General features: G+C 48.0%; 1 protein-coding gene across 1 annotated transcript; it reads right to left on the minus strand.

Moving 5' to 3' along the window:
- Positions 1-2,311: 2,311 nt before the first annotated feature.
- On the minus strand, positions 2,312-21,040 carry POLR2L (RNA polymerase II, I and III subunit L). The gene is made up of 3 exons (XM_075326924.1): positions 20,942-21,040; positions 7,571-7,678; positions 2,312-2,570 (listed from the first exon to the last, which is right to left on the minus strand). The coding sequence occupies exons 2-3, from the start codon at positions 7,663-7,665 to the stop codon at positions 2,462-2,464; spliced, it is 204 nt and encodes a 67-aa protein (XP_075183039.1). The 5' UTR covers positions 7,666-7,678; positions 20,942-21,040; the 3' UTR covers positions 2,312-2,461.
- Positions 21,041-21,077: the final 37 nt, after the last annotated feature.

Here is a 21,077-nt window from a genome sequence, read left to right on the forward strand (position 1 = left end):
GAAACAATGATACCAAGCACCAGCCTCCTTTTAAAGTTTCTAGTGGTGTCATTCTTACTTAATCATGAGTGATTGATCGCCAGCCCTGTCCTCATCAACACCCACTCCTGTGTTAATGGAACAATCACTAAAACGATGTTAGCTGCTCCTTTTAAGGCAGGAATGCAATGCTGTTGAAATGTGTTTTGGGGGTTAAAGTTCATTTTCTTAGCCAATATTGACTTTGCAAGTAATTGCTGTTAAGCTGATCACTCTTTATGATATTCTGGAGCATATGCAAATTGCCATTAGAAAAACTTAAGCAGTAGACTTTGTAAAAATTAATATTTGTAGCATTCTCAAAACTTTTGGCCATGACTGTATTGATGATTTTCACTCCATAGGCAGACAGGGGCAGGCATAACTAGCAAAACCTGACCCACCTATTAGATATTCTGTTTCACCTCATCAATTAGCAGTGAATTTCACAAAACTTTACTTGCCTGTATTTCAGAAACTATACATCCGATCTCACAACTAAAGGTATGTATAGAATCAGCATGATAGCGCCAATATAGCACTGGCTTTAGTTTATATAGCAAAATCCTGACGGTCGGTCCTCTTTAATGAGCGCATTCACATTCTCACCGGCCACCTCAAACGGTGTTTGTTGTGTAGGGCGCAGCTCACTTTTAATATAACTAGGAGACTGATTCATACACTTATATTGAAAAGTGACCTCAGGACTATACAACAGACACTGATGGCAGGTTACAACTGCAGTCATATGATCCCATGGCTGTATGCCTATAGTCGGGACTCAGCCATTCTCTTCCCATGTTCAGACTGATGGCTGTTGACACATGGTGAGGTTTTAATATTACAGTTTAGGTACTGTCCCGATTGGGTACACCTTGTCACGGTGGCATGGCTTTACGCTTTTTTAATCAAAAATAGTGTTTACTAAGTCCCCTATGTTTATTTATATGCACTATGCTTATAATTAGTAACAGAAGGGTATATATTCATATTATTATTTTGGGTTTTCTTTGTTTAATGGCCAGTGTGAACACGTACATACAACATGCATATGTACCAACTCACGCTCCGAGTTTTTTTTTTTTTCTTCTTCATTCCCTAGTGTCTTGTACTCAGGACAAGTAGGGTGTGGCCCCCTTTTCAAATGAGCTGAGCAATTCTTCCATTGCATCCCATGGCTGTGTGCCTCGTATAGTTGGCACCCAGCATTTCTCTACCCGTGTTCAGATTGATGTCTGTTGACAAATGGAGAGGTTTTAATATTAGGAGAGTGTTGAGTACACCTTGTCGCGGTGGGATGGCAGTACGTTTTTTTTGTTTTTTTTTAATCAAAAATAGTGTTCACCAAGTCCCCTATGTTTATTTATAGGCATTATGCTTTTATTTAGTTACAGCAGGGTCTATGTTCATATTAGTGTTATTTTGGGTTCTCTTAGTCATATGATGCTGTAGCGGACCAGAATGCTGTTGAAAACCGAAGATGAGAGTATGTTCAATGTTCACTCATTCAATACACACAATTGCTGACAAAAAGGAGAAAAGAAAAAAAAAACCCCACAAAAATCAGTTTATCATCCTGATAAAAAGGGCAATTTTCACCTTGACCAATGTTAGGCTCTGTGCCCGCAGATTTCATCGAGGAAACCCTGTGGAATTATCTGGATTTTCTAGATAAATCCGCAGGTTTTAGCAAGCACAGACACTCCCCATGTTATCCTACAGTACATGGGGAGTGTGTGTCCATGCTGCAGTATGTGCGGCTGCAGAATATGCTGCGGATGTCCGGCAGCCGCATGTAACTGCATGTCAATTATTCCTGCAGATGTCCCGCCTCTCCACTATGCAGATAGAGGCAGGGACTTCCGCAGGTAAATCGCATGAAAGTCCGCAGGTTTACCACAGATATTTTGGTGGAATACCACAGCAATGGATAGCTGCGGATTCCGGGGATCAGCTGCTGTAAACCTCCAGACATACCTGGGGATATATCCGCGGGTACATTGTGCCATGGGCACATAGCCTTATTGAATAGGGCTGGTCAGATGACAAGTTTTGTTTTTATTCACATGGTCAGATCAAGTGTCCCAAAAAAAAAAAAAAAACCCAAAACTTCAGCATGCAATATTTTTTTTTTTAAAGGAGGGGGGGTATCACCTATGGATCATTCGATTTGTGCAGACACATTGCAATTATTAATATAGGAATTGGTGTATGGTCCATAAAGTATTTTGCTCTCTGTAAAATTAAAAATTAAAAAAAAAAAAAAAAACCATTGGACAACCCTAACACACAGTTATCAATGTATCAAAAAAATGTTTTATTAAATATAAAATAGTAGCTTTTGTGGAATCAGATGATTAGGAATGTCCTGAATGTCTTCATCTCTGTAAAAGAAAACTTCCTGCCTCCTCTTAGATTGTGCCCCATTGGGAAATGTCACTTCTCATTTCTCCAAGGGAGCGTAGTTTAAAAGCTTCTCTATCAGATCCACGTGAGCGAGAAGCATCCGGCGGCAGCAGTACCTCTTCAAGCCTAATGCATCCAGTGCGTCACTGTAAAGAGAGAAGGGGAATGATAAGGACGGGCGAGAATGGAGATGTGATTTATCAAGCAGAGCAGATTACCAGCTGTCGCCTCTCCTGCCCTCACTGCGAAGAAGAGCCAGCACAATGGACACATTCTGCACTATATGGTGCAAAGGGTTATCAGAGCGGCAGTGGTGCGAGAAGCCACCTCATTGCCTCACAAGATTTGTATTCTCAAACTTATAGGGATTGCACTTTTCCTTTTACTTACAAAATGTGCAAAAAATAAAAAAAATAAATAAAAATGCACTGTTTGTCTCCAATAGCCTCTGTTACACTGTTTATTGCTGGCTGGAGAAAGATTAAAGGCCCTGTCATACACAGAGAATAACCTGCAGCAGATCTGTGGTTGCAGTGAAATTGTGGACAATCAGTGCCAGGTTTGTGGCTGTGTACAAATGGAACAATATGTCCATGATTTCACTGCAACCACAGATCTGCCAAAGATTTATCTCTGTGTGTAAAGTGGCCTTTAGGCTAGGTTCACATTTCCATTGTTTTGCATCAGTCACATGCGTTGCTTGAAGTTTGTGACTGATGCGTTGTATAACGGATGACAATAATTGGAATTAAAGCGGATTCCGTTGTAAAACGAGAGCGAGAGAACAATCAGCTGATCGCTCACAGCAGCCGGCCGCCGGGTGATCGGCTGATCGCTCACAGCAGCCGGCCGCCGGGTGATCGGCTGATCGCTCACAGCAGCCGGCCGCCGGGTGATCGGCTGATCGCTCACAGCAGCCGGCCGCCGGGTGATCGGCTGATCGTTCGGCCGCCGACAGAGAGCATGCGCAGCGAAATCCTAAGGATTCTGCTGCTCAAAAAAACGTTACTCTGCGTTCCTGCCGCCCAACGGTGAGTCATTCCACGACTGATCAGTCGGACGGAGGATGCAACGCAGCGTCATCAGTCACAATCCGCCGCTCATAAGTCTATGGGAAACAACGGAATCCGCCAAACGGATTGCATTGTTTATTATCACAGCGACAGATTGTGACTGATGCAAAACAACGGAAATGTGAACCTAGCTTTAACGGAGAAGCCATCAGTGAGCCATTTCCAATGGTCTTACTTTTTGCTTCTCTTAGCTGATTTGTGACCACATCCCACATTAAAGATCAATGTGCAAGGGAAAAAACCCCATTGGAAAATTATTTGTATCCCCAAATACAGTGAGGAAAATAAGAAAATCACCACATTGTATGATTTTTAAATAATTTGCATATTGCATAAAATTTATTTAATACACTAGAAAAACAGACCTTAATATTTGGTAGAAACCTTTGTTTGCAATTACAGAGGTCAGATATTTCCTGTAGTTCTTGACCAGGTTTGCACACACTGTAGCAGGGATTTTGGCTCATTCCTCCATACAGATCTTCTCCAGATCTTTCAGGTTTTGGGGCGGTCACTGGGCAACAATGACTTTCTACTCCCTCCAAAGATTCTCTATTGGGTTCAAGTCTGGAGACTGGCTAGGCCACTCCAGGACCTTGAAATGCTTCTTACGGAGCCACTCCTTAGTTGCCCTGTGTTTGGTCATTGTTATGCTAGAAGACCTTGCAATGTCCCATCTTTGATGCTCTCATTGAGAGGAGGTTGTTGGCCAAAATCTAGTGATACATGACCCCATCCATTCTCCCTTCAATATGGTGCAGTTGTCCTGTCCCCTTTGCAAAAAAGTACCCCCAAAGTAAGAGGTTTCCACCCCCATGCTTCACGGTTAAGACTGTGTTCTTGGGGTTGTATTCATCCTTCTTCCTCAAAACACGACGAGTGGAATAGATACCAAAAAGTCCTGTTTTGGTCTCATCTGACCTCATGACCTTCTCCCATGCCTCCTCTGGATCATCCAGATGACCAATGGTGATCTACAAATGGCCCTGGACACATGCTGGTGTGAGAAGGGGGACCTTGCGTGCCCTTCAGGATTTTAAATCTCTGAAGGCAGTGTCTTACTAACTGTAATATATGAGACTGTGGTCCCAGCTCTATTTAGCTCATTGACCATGTCCTCCCATGTAGTTTTGGGCTCTCAGGCTCATCCTTACCCTACCAGCCGAAATCTTGTATGGAGCCCCAGACTTAGTAAAATTCACAGTCATCTTGTCCATCTTCTACTAACTGTGCTAACAGTTGTTGCCTTCTCACCAAGCTGCTTACCAATATTCCTGTAGCCCATCCCAGCTTGTGCAAGTCTACAATTTTATCCCTGGTGTTCTTAGACAGCTTTTTGGTCTTAGCCATGGTGGAGAGGTTTGAGTGTGATTAATTGGGTGGACAGGTGTCTTTTATACAGGTAATAAGTTCAAACAGGTGCAAATAATACAGGTAATGAGGGCAGAGTAGGAGGGCTGCTTAATGAAAACAAATAACAGGACTGTGAGAGCAAGAATTCTTGATGGTTGGTAGGTGATCAAATACTTATTTCATGCAATACATTTCAAATTAATCACTGTATTTTTTGATTATAAAACGCACGTTTCCTCCAAAAAATCTGGGAGAAAAATGAGGGGTGTCTCTTACAAGCTGAATGTTGCCGAGGCTGGTGGAGAGGGGTTGCAGGAGCAATGGTGCGGGTGCTGTGCTGGAGCTGCGGTCGCCATCCTGAAAATGTCGGTGGTGCAGACTTCAAAATAATGGTGGGTGTGCAGATGGAGCTCTCAGCTCAAGATCTCATCTGGGCATGCACCACCTCTTGGCGCCATTTTATTTAAGTCCGCTGCTGGGACATTAATGGGTCGGAAGCGGCACGTGTGCAAATGAGATCTTGAGCCAGGAGCTCCATCTGCACAGACGCAAACTCCGGGTACCATTATTTTGAAGTCCGCACCGCTGACATTTTCAGGATGGCGCCCGCAGCCCCAGCACAGCACCCTCGGCCCGCAGATCCAGCATCGCCCTATTCCACCACCAGCCCTGCCTCCCCACTCCACCACCGCCCGCTCCTTTTAAAGACACCTCTGGATTGTGAAACAGACCCTTTCCCCCCCCCCCCTCTAAATTTGGGGTGCGTCTCATAATCCGGTGCATCTTATAAACGGAAAAATACAGCTTTTAAGAATCATACAATGTGCTTTTCTGGAATTTTTTGGGGTATTCTTTCTGATACAGTTGAAGTGTACCTATGATAAAAATTACAGACCTCTCCATTGTTTGTAAGAGGGAAGACATGCAAAATGTATCAAAATATTTATTTTCCTCACAGTAGATGCACTTAAATATAAAAAGAAAAACAAAAATTGACAATGTTTCCTTCGAGCGTAAAGTTTGTTGAAATGTAACTTTTCCTCTAAAGCATGGGTCCCCAATTCCAGTCCTCAAGGGCCGCCAACAGTGCATGTTTTCAGGATTTCCTTAGTATTGCACGTGTGATAATTTAATCACCTGCACAGTTGCTGATTCCAACACCCATGCAATGCTAAGAAAATCCTGAAAACATGCACTGTTGGCGGCCCTCGAGGACTGGAGTTGGTGAACCCTGCTCTAAAGTATAGGCCTGTCTTTGCAACCACTCTGCATCTATCTACAGCGTAAAACATAAGCAATTTTGCAAATGGTCTTTATTGAATACAGTGGAACCTTGCTTAACGAGTAACCCAGTTAGGGAGTATTTCGCCTAACGAGCAAAGCTTGCTGTAAATTTGTAACTCCGTTTACGAGCAAGCTTTGCTGAACGAGCAAAATACTCACCGCACACACTTCCGGTTCCGTACAACCACCGCGTTCTGACCCCCCACTCTTGCAGTCCACACAAACACACATATGCTCACCTTACCTTTCATTCCATCGCCGGCCCCCTGGAACTTGTAGTTCGCCGGTACAGGATGTGTATAGGGTAACCATTGCGACAAGGGAGGAAATTCCACTGCCAGAGCGCTGACGTCAAAGGCAGGAGCAGCTTGCCTCTGAACGGCCAGCGCGCTTGCCTTTGAGTAGCGGCTGACAGCTGAAATTCCTCCCTCGTCGAGATGGTTACCGGATACACATCCTGTATCGGCGAACTACAAGATCCATGAGGCTGGCGATGGAACGGAAGGTAAGGTAAGCATAATATGTGTACCTTCCGTACCATCACCAACCTCCTGGAACTTGCAGTTCGCCGGTACAGGATGTGTATCGGGTAACCATCGCGACTAGGGAGGAACTTCCGCTGTCAGCCGCTACTCAAAGGCAGCGCGCTGGCCAGAGGAAAGATTCTCCTGCCTTTGACGTCAGCGCTCTGGCAGCGAAAGCTACTCCCTCGTCGTGATGGTTACCCGATACACATCCTGTACCGACAAACTGCAAGTTCCAGGAGGTCGGTGATGGAACGGAAGGTAAGGTGAGCATAATATATGTGTGTGTGCGCGCATGTGTGTGTTTGTGCATGTGTGGAATGGCACAATAGGGGACCAGGATGGGACATTTAACAAGTTGTGCATCGAATTGTCTTCATTGCAATGATTTCCTATGAAAAATCTTGCTTTGCTGAACGAGTAACTTGGTTTACAAGCACACTCCCAGAACGGCTTGTTCTCGATAGCCAAGGTTCCACTGTATTTCCTACCGTTTTGCGTCCACAGCTTTTTTTTTGGCAGATGTGTCTCCATGGTAACATCTGCCTGTTTTTTGTACAGTGGCAGAAACTAGGGGACAGATACCCTCAGGATCAGAATACGCAGGTTTTGTTTATTGTCTGTTACTATGGAAATGCATAGATTTGCATTGCAGCTGTAGACAAATTTTTTTTTGTAAAACTATTTGCAAAGTTACTTTTTTTAATTTTAGGTGCAGAAGAGATAAAAATGGCCATGAAAAGCCTTTAACAGCATAATAGAGGAGAATGGCTCAATGATTTTTTATTTTGGCCATTTTTGCTGGAAATGCTCGTGGGCTAGAAGAGTAAGAAGTAATCATCGTAATAACAGAAACACATTGACTTGATCTATGGATATGACGCGCGGCGGCTATAAACACGGAGAACGTACCCTTCAGTGTACTCCGCCTGCAGCAGCCCCAGATACGCTTCCCACTTATTTCCAACGATCTTGCCACATGTGAAGCATCTGACAGGGATAATCATTTTGTTGAATGTTCTTGAGGGAAAGAAAAGACAAGAAATTGGGTCACAAGCCATGATAAGATCCAGCTAAATAATAACAAATGCTCCGCCGGGACCTCTCGATGCCCTTGCTCTGGGCTACGGAACACTCCGGAGACACGACTGCTAAAGATAATAAGCCAGTGTATCAGCTTGTAATGGCGTGATCAATGTGCGGCGGCCTGTCGCGCTGCTCCCTATGTTCTATCATTTACTGCCTCCGCCGGCCCTGATTGGATTAAGACGGGAATTCTCTAGAAATGGATATTTTTTATTATAAAGTTTAAAAGGATCAGCTGGGAGCAATTACAGCGACAGAGACAAAGACAGACATCCCGGTGACTGAAGGCATGAGATATGTAAAGCAATATGTGCCGATGACAGCCGCGCCACCGCCAGGACCACCGTCACATCATTAATAGACAATGGCAGAAGTCCGCAGGTTACAGATCCGGGGAGACACTCGTATCATGATGGCTCCAAATATACAATTTACAGTGTTCAAGAGCAGTTTGAACAGCGCGTTTTGGGCTATGGATAAGGCCATATTCACACATCCATTTCTTCCTTGGACTGCGTACTTAAATCAAAAAGGTCCGTGGAGCCCCTGTTAGGAGTCTCGACACAGAACTAGCCAGATATCCCTCCGGGAAGGACCTAGCCAAGAAGTGGCTCTTTTTAGGAGACCACCATAACCACCATATTAATTGGCCCTTTTAGTCAATATCCAGCTCTTGACGAATTTAAAGATATGACAAGGGAATTACCAAGGCCAGGTATCCATCCAGACAGCTGTTTCAGTGTGGAGTAGGATTCTGGCCAGGTGGGAGCAATGCCTAGACGACAAACAAGACAAAACAATCACTGATCTCGGGAAGACCAGCCAGAGAAAACACTGCCGGCAGCCAACAAAAGCGCTCAACACATTGACATCCTAGGTGCATTGCCCCCTTGTCATATCTTTAAACTCGTCAAGAGTTGGATATTGACTAAAAGGGCCACTAGAAGTCCCAGAGAAGGGTCATTTAACATTTCTACCTTTGGAACCCAGGGAGCTCGAAAATTTCTGGGACTTCTAGTGTTAATATGGTGGTCTCCTAAAAAGAGCCACTCCTTGGCTAGGTCCTTCCCGGAGGGATATCTGGCTATTTGCTGTGTCGAGACGCCTAACAGAGGCTCCACTGACCTTTTTGATTTGCATACTTCCCAGGGGGCAATTCACCTAGGATTTCACTGTGTTGAGCGCCTTTATTGGCTGCCAGCAATGTTTTTCTCTGGCTGGTCTCCCCAACTCTGCAAGACTTGGCGCACACCCCATTATCTGTTTTGCAGGTCAGACTCAATAACTGACGCCTATGGGAACCCCAGACTCTGATGAAAACCAGGACAGTCTCTGTACTTCAAAGTTCCAGTTGTTGTATTGCAGATCCATATCTAAATGTCAATGACTAAAAAAAAAAAAAAAAAAAAAAAAGACAAAATCCGAAAACATCAAAAAGACGCTATTAACCTGCATGTTACTAGCATTGAAACAATGCACAGTCTCTGCACTGAGAGTCCAGCTGCTGGGAGGAAGTTAACTTTATTCTTCCCAGCAGCCTCAGGCTTTCAGTTATAGAGGAGGCTCTGGCGAGTCTTCAGTCACTGATTCTTACACAGTGAGCGGCAGCTGTATCCCTGTATCTTGGTGATCCTTTTTTCAAGTGACACGTCTGACTTAGTTTGCTCTTCTTGCCATCCATGGTATTGGTGGCCTCCTTCTCCAGCACCACATTTCGAAGGCATGGATTATTTTTCTTCTGTCTTATTGTTTTATCATCCAAGTTTCACATCCATATATTACTACAGAAGACACCAGACTGCATGAGCCATGTATTCGTTATCAGTGAAATGTTCCTAGATTTGAGGATCTTTTCCAGTGACTGTTGATTTGCCCATAGTTTTTCTCCTATTGACTTCCGATGTCGTCGTTGTATCTTTAGTGATCATTGATACGAGTCCTTTACAGCTTAGAGTTCATCAGAGTCCATCTCAAATGTGTCCTGGTCATACCCAGCAGTAGTCAATATCTTTGTATCGAGTAGGAGTCCCATGTTTGAGGTTTCCATCTTGACACTGTAATAAGTGTAATAAGTATGGTAAGCAAAACAATGGAGGAAGCAGAGGACGTTCTTACAAAAGATCTTAGTGTAATGGGAAAGTACTTCCGACAATGGAGATTAAAACCTAACCCATCAAAAACGGAAGTTTGTTGCTTTCATTTACACAATGCAAGTGCCAAGACTGAACTTAAAGTACAATTTGAAGGCCAATCTGTTAAACACAATTTCAATCCTAAGTACTTAGGTGTAACCCTTGATAGAAGTCTAACTTTTAAATCCCATCTGGATAAATTGGCACAGAAACTGAAAGCACGTAATAATATTATTCAGAAACTTTGTGGATCCTCATGGGGCTAGGCAACATCGTTTTGAGAACATCTACTCTTGCCCTGGTGTACTCTGCTGCAGAATACTGTGCTCCAGCATGGTTAAATAGCTGTCATGTAAACTTAATTGACACTCAGCTGAACAACTCTTTGCGTATAATATCTGGTGCTATTAGACCTACACCTGTTCACTGGTTACCTGTGCTGGGTCATATCGCACCCGCAAATCTAAGAAGACAAAAGCTCCTACTTAAAGAATACACTAAAGTAGTGAATAATGAAAAACTTCCAATACACCAAAATATCAGAGATGTTACAATACAACGCTTGAAATCAAGACATCCACCCATCCGAATTGCAATCACCTTGCATGAACAAAACTTCAATTTAGAGGAGAAATGGCGAGAACTTTGGGTCAATGTAGTAGAAGGTGATCCCCAAATGTTCCCTAATTTACAAAACCCTCCACCAGGCTTCAATCTACCAAGGAAAACATGGGTTACTCTAAATCGTATCGGAACAAATTTTGGCGTCTGTGCAGATTTTATGTATAAGTAGGGAAAATATGACTCTCCGACCTGTGACTGTGGAGCAGATGGTCAAACTATCCAGCACATTGTTGAGGAGTGCCCCCTGAGATCCTACCATGGTGACAAGAAGGATTTCTATATTTTAAATGATAACGCTATTGCATATATAGAAAATCTTGATATTCAAATTTGATTTTTATCCTTTTGATATTTTTCAATCACTGTCTATTGTGTGGTGTTTATTTTTATATGATGGCAAGATATACGTTCATACGATTAAATAAACTGTAATAAGTCCTTCATTCCATTTACGCTTGTTGCTATCAATGTTGTATCACCTGCATATTTAAGATTGTTGATTATTCGCCCAGCAATTTTGATTTCTTTTTCAGAAAGTCCAACCTTACTCAAAATGGCTTCTGCATATAAACTGAAGAGAAATTGTGACCGGAGGCCGCCTTGTCTGACGTCTCGCTCTAGGTTAAACCCCACTGTGCCACCATGTGTCCAGACTTGCTTCTTGGTCGATGTAAAGGGTTCTGATGAGGCTGAGCAGAAGGTTTGGCACACCCATATCCTTCATGGTATTCCAAAGTTCCTGGTGATCAACAGTCAAAAGCTTTGCTATAGTCGAAGCAGAAAAAGAGCTCCATGTTGTATTCTTTTGCCTTTTCCATCTTATGTTAGTAATTACAGCTCTTGTTCCTCTGACTTTTCTGAATCCTGTTTGTTCCTCTGGCAGCTTTTTGTCTAAGTAAGGGCTCATTCAGACGACCGTTCCATTTGTCCTGTTCAGTTCCCGTTTTTTTGTGGACCTACTGACAAAACCATCTTTTCAATGTCTTTTGTGTAGGATCAGATGGCACATAGAAGCAGTTCAGAGTGCATCAGTTCTTACAAAAAACACATCGGATGCCGTAAGTCCGTTCCATTATTATGGAATATGTCCTATTCTGTTCCGTAATTGCGGACCGTGACTCAATACAAGTCAATGGGTCCATAATATCTTGGAAGCCACACGGAAGCACTTCCATGTGACTTCTGTCGGGTGCCCCTGCAGTCTGTGTCCCACTCCTGCGCCAGCCTCACAGCTGCTTGCACAGCAGTGCAAGCAGCTGCAGGGATGACAAACGCTGACATCAGGAGGTTAGCTAAGTTCATTACGTGCTGTGATGAAGGTTGCTGCACTCCTGACGTCAGCGCTCATCATTGACTTCCATGCCCACCGCGTTCTCATAGCAAGCTTCACGGGTGGCCAGAGATTGACTGGCGGTGACGTCACGAGCTCCCGCAATACTTCGCTTGTGAACGAAGCGGACAATCGAAGTTAGTAACAAGTTCTGACGTCATGAGTTCAGCGGCGTTCATCACCGCAGGTAATGTACCTAGCTAACCTCATGAAGTCAGCGCTTGTCATGCCCTGCGGTGATCTGGGCTGACCTATTGATGTTAGCTCAGGTCACTGCACTGCTCTCCCAGCCAATAGGGAACATTCTGTTCTTCATTGACTGGACAGTGAGTATGGATCGTCACGAGACCCCCTTATTGGATTACGCCGGACCCAGATTTGATGTTTCTTTTCAATAAGTTGGTGAAAGAGGGAACATGTTGGGGAGTGTTTTTTCAAATAAAAATGTGTTTGTCGTCTATATTTTTTATTACTGACTGGGTTAGTGATGTCGAGTAACTGATAGATGCTATGACATTACTAACCTCTAGGCTTGATGCCAGGTGACATTACACAGCTGGTATCAACCCCATATACAGTGCCTACAAATAGTATTCAACCCCCTGCAGATTTAGCAGGTTTGATAACAAATAAGTTAGAGCCTGAAAACTTCAAAACAAGAGCAGGATTTATTAACAGATGCATAAATCTTACAAACCAACAAGTTATGTTGCTCGGTTAAATTTTAATAAATTTTCAACATAAAAGTGTGGGTCAATTATTATTCAACCCCTAGGTTTAATATTTTGTGGAATAACCCTTGTTTGCAATTACAGCTAATAATCGTCTTTTATAAGACCTGATCAGGCCCGGACAGGTCTCTGGAGTTATCTTGGCCCACTCCTCCATGCAGATCTTCTCCAAGTTATCTAGGTTCTTTGGGTGTCTCATGTGGACTTTAATCTTGAGCTCCTTCCACAAGTTTTCAATTGGGTTAAGGTCAGGAGACTGACTAGGCCACTGCAACACCTTGATTTTTTCCCTCTTGAACCAGGCCTTGGTTTTCTTGGCTGTGTGCTTTGGGTCGTTGTCTTGTTGGAAGATGAAATGATGACCCATCTTAAGATCCTTGATGGAGGAGCGGAGGTTCTTGGCCAAAATCTCCAGGTAGGCCGTGCTATCCATCTTCCCATGGATGCGGACCAGATGGCCAGGCCCCTTGGCTGAGAAACAGCCCCACAGCATGATGCTGCCACCACCATGCTTGACTGTAGGGATGGTATTCTTGGGGTCGTACGCAGTGCCATCCAGTCTCCAAACGTCACGTGTGTGGTTGGCACCAAAGATCTCGATCTTGGTCTCATCAGACCAGAGAACCTTGAACCAGTCTGTCTCACAGTCCTCCAAGTGATCATGAGCAAACTGTAGACGAGCCTTGACATGACGCTTTGAAAGTAAGGTACCTTACGGGCTCGTCTGGAACGGACACCATTGCGGTGGAGTACGTTACTTATGGTATTGAGTTGACTGAAACCAATGTCCCCACTGCCATGAGATCTTCCCGGAGCTCCTTCCTTGTTGTCCTTGGGTTAGCCTTGACTCTTCGGACAAGCCTGGCCTCGGCACGGGAGGAAACTTTCAAAGGCTGTCCAGGCCGTGGAAGGCTAACAGTAGTTCCATAAGCCTTCCACTTCCGGATGATGCTCCCAACAGTGGAGACAGGTAGGCCCAACTTCTTGGAAAGGGTTTTGTACCTCTTGCCAGCCTTGTGACCCTCCACGATCTTGTCTCTGATGGCCTTGGAATGCTCCTTTGTCTTTCCCATGTTAACCAAGTATGAGTGCTGTTCACAAGTTTGGGGAGGGTCTTAATTAGTCAGAAAAGGCTGGAAAAAGAGATAATTAATCCAAACATGTGAAGCTCATTGTTCTTTGTGCCTGAAATACTTCTTAATACTTTAGGGGAACCAAACAGAATTATGGTGGTTTGAGGGGTTGAATAATAAATGACCCTCTGAATAAACTTTTCTCAATAAAAAAAAAACAAAAAAAAAAAAACATTCTTTTTTGCTGCAGTGCATTTCACACTTCCAGGCTGATCTACAGTCCAAATGTCACAATGCCAAGTTAATTCCGAATGTGTAAACCTGCTAAATCTGCAGGGGGTTGAAGACTACTTGTAGGCACTGTATTATCCTGATTGCCACCGCACCAGGGCAGTCAGAAAGAGTCGGGTAAAGTCCCGGGACTGTCGCATCTAATGGATGCAGCAATTCCGGCTGGCTGCTGGCTGATATTTTTAGGCTAGGAAACTCCCAATAGTGTGGGTCTCCCCAGCCTGAGAATACCAGCCCCCAGCTGTGAGGCTTTATCTTGGCTGGGAATTAAACTTGGGAGGGACCACACTATTTTTAAAATTAATTTATTTTATTGCACGATATAGACCCGCCCACCGGTGGCTGTGATTGGTTGCAGTCAGACAGCTGTCACTCATCATGGGGGCGCATCTGACTACAACCAATTACAGACGACACCAATGAGCGAGGGAAGCAGTGAATATGTATGACCCTAATGAGTTTCAGGTTCGGGAAGAAGAAAGCTACCGCGGGAACAGTGTAACAGTCACCCGGTGATCGGTAGGAATGTAGCAATTGCTTCTACCCCTTTGCGCTGGATTCCGTTCCACATAGATTTTAAATGGGGATTAGCATGTGGCCAGATACCGTTGACAGTATGAAACAAACCTTCCGTTTTTTTGTTGCGGTCCCCAAAAAAAGACGGAAGTCACACGGACCATATACGGAACGGAAGTCACAAGTATCCGTGGAACAACAGGACCTTTTTTTTTGCGAATCGCAAAAACGTAACTGTTGTGTGACTGTAGCCTAAAGCTGTGACCACCTTTCTAGGATCTTCAATAGTATTTTGGTGGCACGAGGTATGAGCACAATAGTCGGTAACATCTCCGTTCTTTGGAATAGGAATAAACACTGATCTTGTCCAGTCCTTAGGCCATTTACTAGTCGTATTTATCTGGCAACACAGGCGTGTGATGACATCAACTTCTACAACAGAAAATTTGATTAGCTCTATTGGAATATTGTCACATGCAGGTGTTTTGTGACAGAAGCTTTATCGTAGCAACAACTTTGTCCCTCAAGATACTCGGTTCACTATCATTTCCAGTGTCAGTTTCTTCCTGTATCACTAAGGGTACTTTCACACTTGCGTTGTTTTCCTTCCGTCACAATCCGCCCTTTTGGAAAACAGCGGAATCCGTTAACGGATTCTGCTGTTTCCCATAGACTTGTATGGATGACGGATTGTGCCAAAAGTACCTGCGTTCCTTCCGCTAGCCGACGCTGCGTTGCTTCCGCCGGGCGGAAGGAACACAGCATGTAACGTTTTTTGAGCAGTGGAATCCTCTATTTTTCACTGCGCATGCTCTTTTTTTTTTTTTGAATCACACAGACTTTATTTTGTCTCTCGGTGGCCGAACGTTCAGCTGAGCGCCCCGCCGCCGGCATGTGAGAGCTCTCAGCTGAGCGCCCCGCCGCCGGCATGTGAGAGCTCTCAGCTGAGCGCCCCGCCGCCGGCATGTGAGAGCTCTCAGCTGAGCGCCCCGCCGCCGGCATGTGAGAGCTCTCAGCTGAGCGCCCCGCCGCCGGCATGTGAGAGCTCTCAGCTGAGCGCCCCGCCGCCGGCATGTGAGAGCTCTCAGCTGAGCGCCCCGCCGCCGGCATGTGAGAGCTCTCAGCTGAGCGCCCCGCCGCCGGCATGTGAGAGCTCTCAGCTGAGCGCCCCGCCGCCGGCATGTGAGAGCTCTCAGCTGAGCGCCCCGCCGCCGGCATGTGAGAGCTCTCAGCTTGAGCGCCCGCATGTGAGAGCGCTCAGCTTGAGCGCCCGCCGCCGGCATGTGAGAGCGCTCAGCTTGAGCGCCCGCCGCCATGTGAGAGCGCTCCGCTTGAGCGCCCGGCAGCCGGCTTTTGAGAGCGATCAGCTGATTGTTCACAATAGTCTGCTGCCAGTAAAACTGTAAAGGAGAAAAAAAAAAGCTTTTCGTTGTTTTGTACGATCCGTTGCATCCGTTGTGCCATTATATGCAACGCATCCGTTGCATCCGTCACACAACACAACGCAACGGATGCCGTTCAACCCAACTGTGAAACTAGCCTAAGTCATTCTTTTACAGTTTCTCCAGGTATTAATTCCTTGATCTGTTCTGGCCGAGTTGGTTTTCTTCCCGTTGGTGTCTTTCAACATTGCCACTCTTGGTTAAAACATTGGTCGTACCTATTTGATCTTTTGCTATGTCTTCCTGGTCGATCCCTTCAGCTGTTCACTTTCTTTCTCTGTACATATCTTTTGGTAATAAAGTTCTTTCTCTGCTGGAACAGCTCTTCAGTCTTTTACTAATGTTTCCTGCTTGTTGTCATTTATCTTTCTTCAATGATCTTTGGGGTCTCCTCCGCCTCTTCGCTACGGTCTTTCTGGCTTCTTCAGGAATATTCTTTGTGTGTCCATAATTCCTCAAGCTTTCATTCATCCAGTGATATAAATCGGTTGTGCAGACTGTTCTACAAAACTTCAGCCATGTTGGTCAAATTGAAGATGAAAATGCCTGTCTTGTCTAAAATCGGCATTAAACCTTCTATTATCACCGACCACAGGGAATCCTGGAAAATGTACTACAAACATGGTTTTTGTTTCAGTTTTTACACTGCACACATCCATCACATGGATAGCAAATAGCAGAAGTTGAATTCTGGGGAGAATGTGCCCCCAAAAATACAGCTGCTGCCCTGGGGCTCTCGACCCTCCCCTGACACGTTATCACACGCTGAATGTAGACATGCCAGACCCGCTCTCTCCTCCGAGAGCAGCTGAGACTCCTCTGTACACAGTATGCTCGACTGATGTGAGCGTGCATGTGTATCTCGATATTAGTAGCCCCAGTCATCAGCTATTTCCTGGACATCTGTGCTGCTGGCTACGAAAATGTTACATCCACATATAGTAGGAGCTATGAGGGGTCTCCCTGGGCTCCTTGCCACATATACCCTTCTCTCCACACACTGCATATAATACCAACACCACCCCCCCCCCCTCACCTCGGGGGGCTCCCCATACACTGCAAATAAAACACCCCCACCCCCTCTCAGGGGGCTCCCCATACACTGCATATAAAACACCCCCACCCCCTCTCGGGGGGCTCCCCATACACTGCATATAAAACACCCCCACCCCCTCTCGGGGGGCTCCCCATACACTGCATATAAACACCCCCACCCCCTCTCGGGGGGCTCCCCATACACTGCATATAAACACCCCCACCGCCTCTCGGGGGGCTCCCCATACACTGCATATAAACACCCCCACCCCCTCTCGGGGGGCTCCCCATACACTGCATATAAAACACCCCCACCCCCTCTCGGGGGGCTCCCCATACACTGCATATAAACACCCCCACCGCCTCTCGGGGGGCTCCCCATACACTGCATATAAACACCCCCACCGCCTCTCGGGGGGCTCCCCATACACTGCATATAAACACCCCCACCGCCTCTCGGGGGGCTCCCCATACACTGCATATAAACACCCCCTCTCGGGTGGCTCCCCATACACTGCATATAAACACCTCCACCCCCTCTCGGGGGCTCCCCATACACTGCATATAAACACCCCCACCCCCTCTCGGGGGGCTCCCCATACACTGCATATAAACACCCCCACCCCCTCTCGGGGGGCTCCCCATACACTGCATATAAACACCTCCACCCCCTCTCGGGGGCTCCCCATACACTGCATATAAACACCTCCACCCCCTCTCGGGGGCTCCCCATACACTGCATATAAACACCCCCACCCCCTCTCGGGGGGCTCCCCATACACTGCATATAAACACCCCCACCCCCTCTCGGGGGGCTCCCCATACACTGCATATAAACACCCCCACCCCCTCTCGGGGGGCTCCCCATACACTGCATATAAACACCTCCACCCCCTCTCGGGGGCTCCCCATACACTGCATATAAACACCCCCACCCCCTCTCGGGGGGCTCCCCATACACTGCATATAAACACCCCCACCCCCTCTCGGGGGGCTCCCCATACACTGCATATAAACACCTCCACCCCCTCTCGGGGGCTCCCCATACACTGCATATAAACACCCCCACCCCCTCTCGGGGGGCTCCCCATACACTGCATATAAACACCCCCACCCCCTCTCGGGGGGCTCCCCATACACTGCATATAAACACCCCCACCCCCTCTCGGGGGGCTCCCCATACACTGGATATAAACACCCCCTCTCGGGGGGCTCCCCATACACTGCATATAAACACCCCCTCTCGGGGGGCTCCCCATACACTGCATATAAACACCCCCACCCCCTCTCGGGTGGCTCCCCATACACTGCATATAAACACCCCCACCCCCTCTCGGGGGCTCCCCATACACTGCATATAAACACCTCCACCCCCTCTCGGGGGCTCCCCATACACTGCATATAAACACCCCCACCCCCTCTCGGGGGGCTCCCCATACACTGCATATAAACACCCCCACCCCCTCTCGGGGGGCTCCCCATACACTGCATATAAACACCCCCTCTCGGGGGGCTCCCCATACACTGCATATAAACACCCCCTCTCGGGGGGCTCCCCATACACTGCATATAAACACCCCCTCTCGGGGGGCTCCCCATACACTGCATATAAACACCCCCACCCCCTCTCGGGGGGCTCCCCATACACTGCATATAAACACCCCCACCCCCTCTCGGGGGCTCCCCATACACTGCATATAAACACCCCCACCCCCTCTCGGGGGGCTCCCCATACACTGCATATAAACACCCCCACCCCCTCTCGGGGGGCTCCCCATACACTGGATATAAACACCCCCTCTCGGGGGGCTCCCCATACACTGCATATAAACACCCCCTCTCGGGGGGCTCCCCATACACTGCATATAAACACCCCCACCCCCTCTCGGGTGGCTCCCCATACACTGCATATAAACACCCCCACCCCCTCTCGGGGGCTCCCCATACACTGCATATAAACACCTCCACCCCCTCTCGGGGGCTCCCCATACACTGCATATAAACACCCCCACCCCCTCTCGGGGGGCTCCCCATACACTGCATATAAACACCCCCACCCCCTCTCGGGTGGCTCCCCATACACTGCATATAAACACCTCCACACCCTCTCCTCGGGGGCTCCCAATACACTGCATATAAACACCCCCACCCCCTCTCGGGGGGCTCCCCATACACTGCATATAAACACCTCCACCCCCTCTCGGGGGCTCCCCATACACTGCATATAAACACCCCCACCGCCTCTCGGGGGGCTCCCCATACACTGCATATAAACACCCCCACCGCCTCTCGGGGGGCTCCCCATACACTGCATATAAACACCCCCACCGCCTCTCGGGGGGCTCCCCATACACTGCATATAAACACCTCCACCCCCTCTCGGGGGCTCCCCATACACTGCATATAAACACCCCCACCCCCTCTCGGGGGGCTCCCCATACACTGCATATAAACACCCCCACCCCCTCTCGGGGGGCTCCCCATACACTGCATATAAACACCCCCTCTCGGGGGGCTCCCCATACACTGCATATAAACACCCCCACCCCCTCTCGGGGGGCTCCCCATACACTGCATATAAACACCCCCTCTCGGGGGGCTCCCCATACACTGCATATAAACACCCCCACCCCCTCTCGGGGGGCTCCCCATACACTGCATATAAACACCCCCACCCCCTCTCGGGGGCTCCCCATACACTGCATATAAACACCCCCACCCCCTCTCGGGGGGCTCCCCATACACTGCATATAAACACCCCCACCCCCTCTCGGGGGGCTCCCCATACACTGCATATAAACACCCCCTCTCGGGGGGCTCCCCATACACTGCATATAAACACCCCCACCCCCTCTCGGGGGGCTCCCCATACACTGCATATAAACACCCCCTCTCGGGGGGCTCCCCATACACTGCATATAAACACCCCCACCCCCTCTCGGGGGGCTCCCCATACACTGCATATAAACACCCCCACCCCCTCTCGGGGGCTCCCCATACACTGCATATAAACACCCCCACCCCCTCTCGGGGGGCTCCCCATACACTGCATATAAACACCCCCACCCCCTCTCGGGGGGCTCCCCATACACTGGATATAAACACCCCCTCTCGGGGGGCTCCCCATACACTGCATATAAACACCCCCTCTCGGGGGGCTCCCCATACACTGCATATAAACACCCCCACCCCCTCTCGGGTGGCTCCCCATACACTGCATATAAACACCCCCACCCCCTCTCGGGGGCTCCCCATACACTGCATATAAACACCTCCACCCCCTCTCGGGGGCTCCCCATACACTGCATATAAACACCCCCACCCCCTCTCGGGGGGCTCCCCATACACTGCATATAAACACCCCCACCCCCTCTCGGGTGGCTCCCCATACACTGCATATAAACACCTCCACACCCTCTCCTCGGGGGCTCCCAATACACTGCATATAAACACCCCCACCCCCTCTCGGGGGGCTCCCCATACACTGCATATAAACACCTCCACCCCCTCTCGGGGGCTCCCCATACACTGCATATAAACACCCCCACCGCCTCTCGGGGGGCTCCCCATACACTGCATATAAACACCCCCACCCCCTCTCGGGGGGCTCCCCATACACTGCATATAAACACCCCCACCGCCTCTCGGGGGCTCCCCATACACTGCATATAAACACCCCCACCGCCTCTCGGGGGCTCCCCATACACTGCATATAAACACCCCCACCGCCTCTCGGGGGGCTCCCCATACACTGCATATAAACACCCCCACCGCCTCTCGGGGGGCTCCCCATACACTGCATATAAACACCCCCACCCCCTCTCGGGGGGCTCCCCACACACTGCATATAAAACACCCCCACCCCCTCTCGGGGGGCTCCTCACACACTGCATATAAAACACCCCCACCCCCTCTCGGGGGCTCCTCACACACTGCATATAAAACACCCCCACCCCCTCTCGGGGGCTCCTCACACACTGCATATAACCCCCACGCTACATACACCACACGGACTCCTCTCACCTCCGGCCACCGCGCCGCGCACAACAGCAAAGTTCCCAAGTCCCAACCACGTGACTCGCTGGGTCTCGCCCTCCTGAGGCGGCGGAGTCTTCCTGGTCCCGGGTTCTCCGGCTTTTCATTTTGCCGGGTCGTAATG

This window comes from Anomaloglossus baeobatrachus, chromosome 10 (genome assembly GCF_048569485.1).
Source record: "Anomaloglossus baeobatrachus isolate aAnoBae1 chromosome 10, aAnoBae1.hap1, whole genome shotgun sequence".
Classification (NCBI taxonomy): Eukaryota; Metazoa; Chordata; class Amphibia; order Anura; family Aromobatidae; genus Anomaloglossus; species Anomaloglossus baeobatrachus.

Bases quoted from the DNA above. Each gene is read 5' to 3' on its own strand.
- POLR2L (XM_075326924.1), bottom strand. From the start codon at position 7,665: ATGATTATCCCTGTCAGATGCTTCACATGTGGCAAGATCGTTGGAAAT. The intron at 2,571-7,570 runs GTACGTTCTCCG...CTCTCTTTACAG, and splicing joins CAGGCGGAGTACACTGAAGG to TGACGCACTGGATGCATTAG.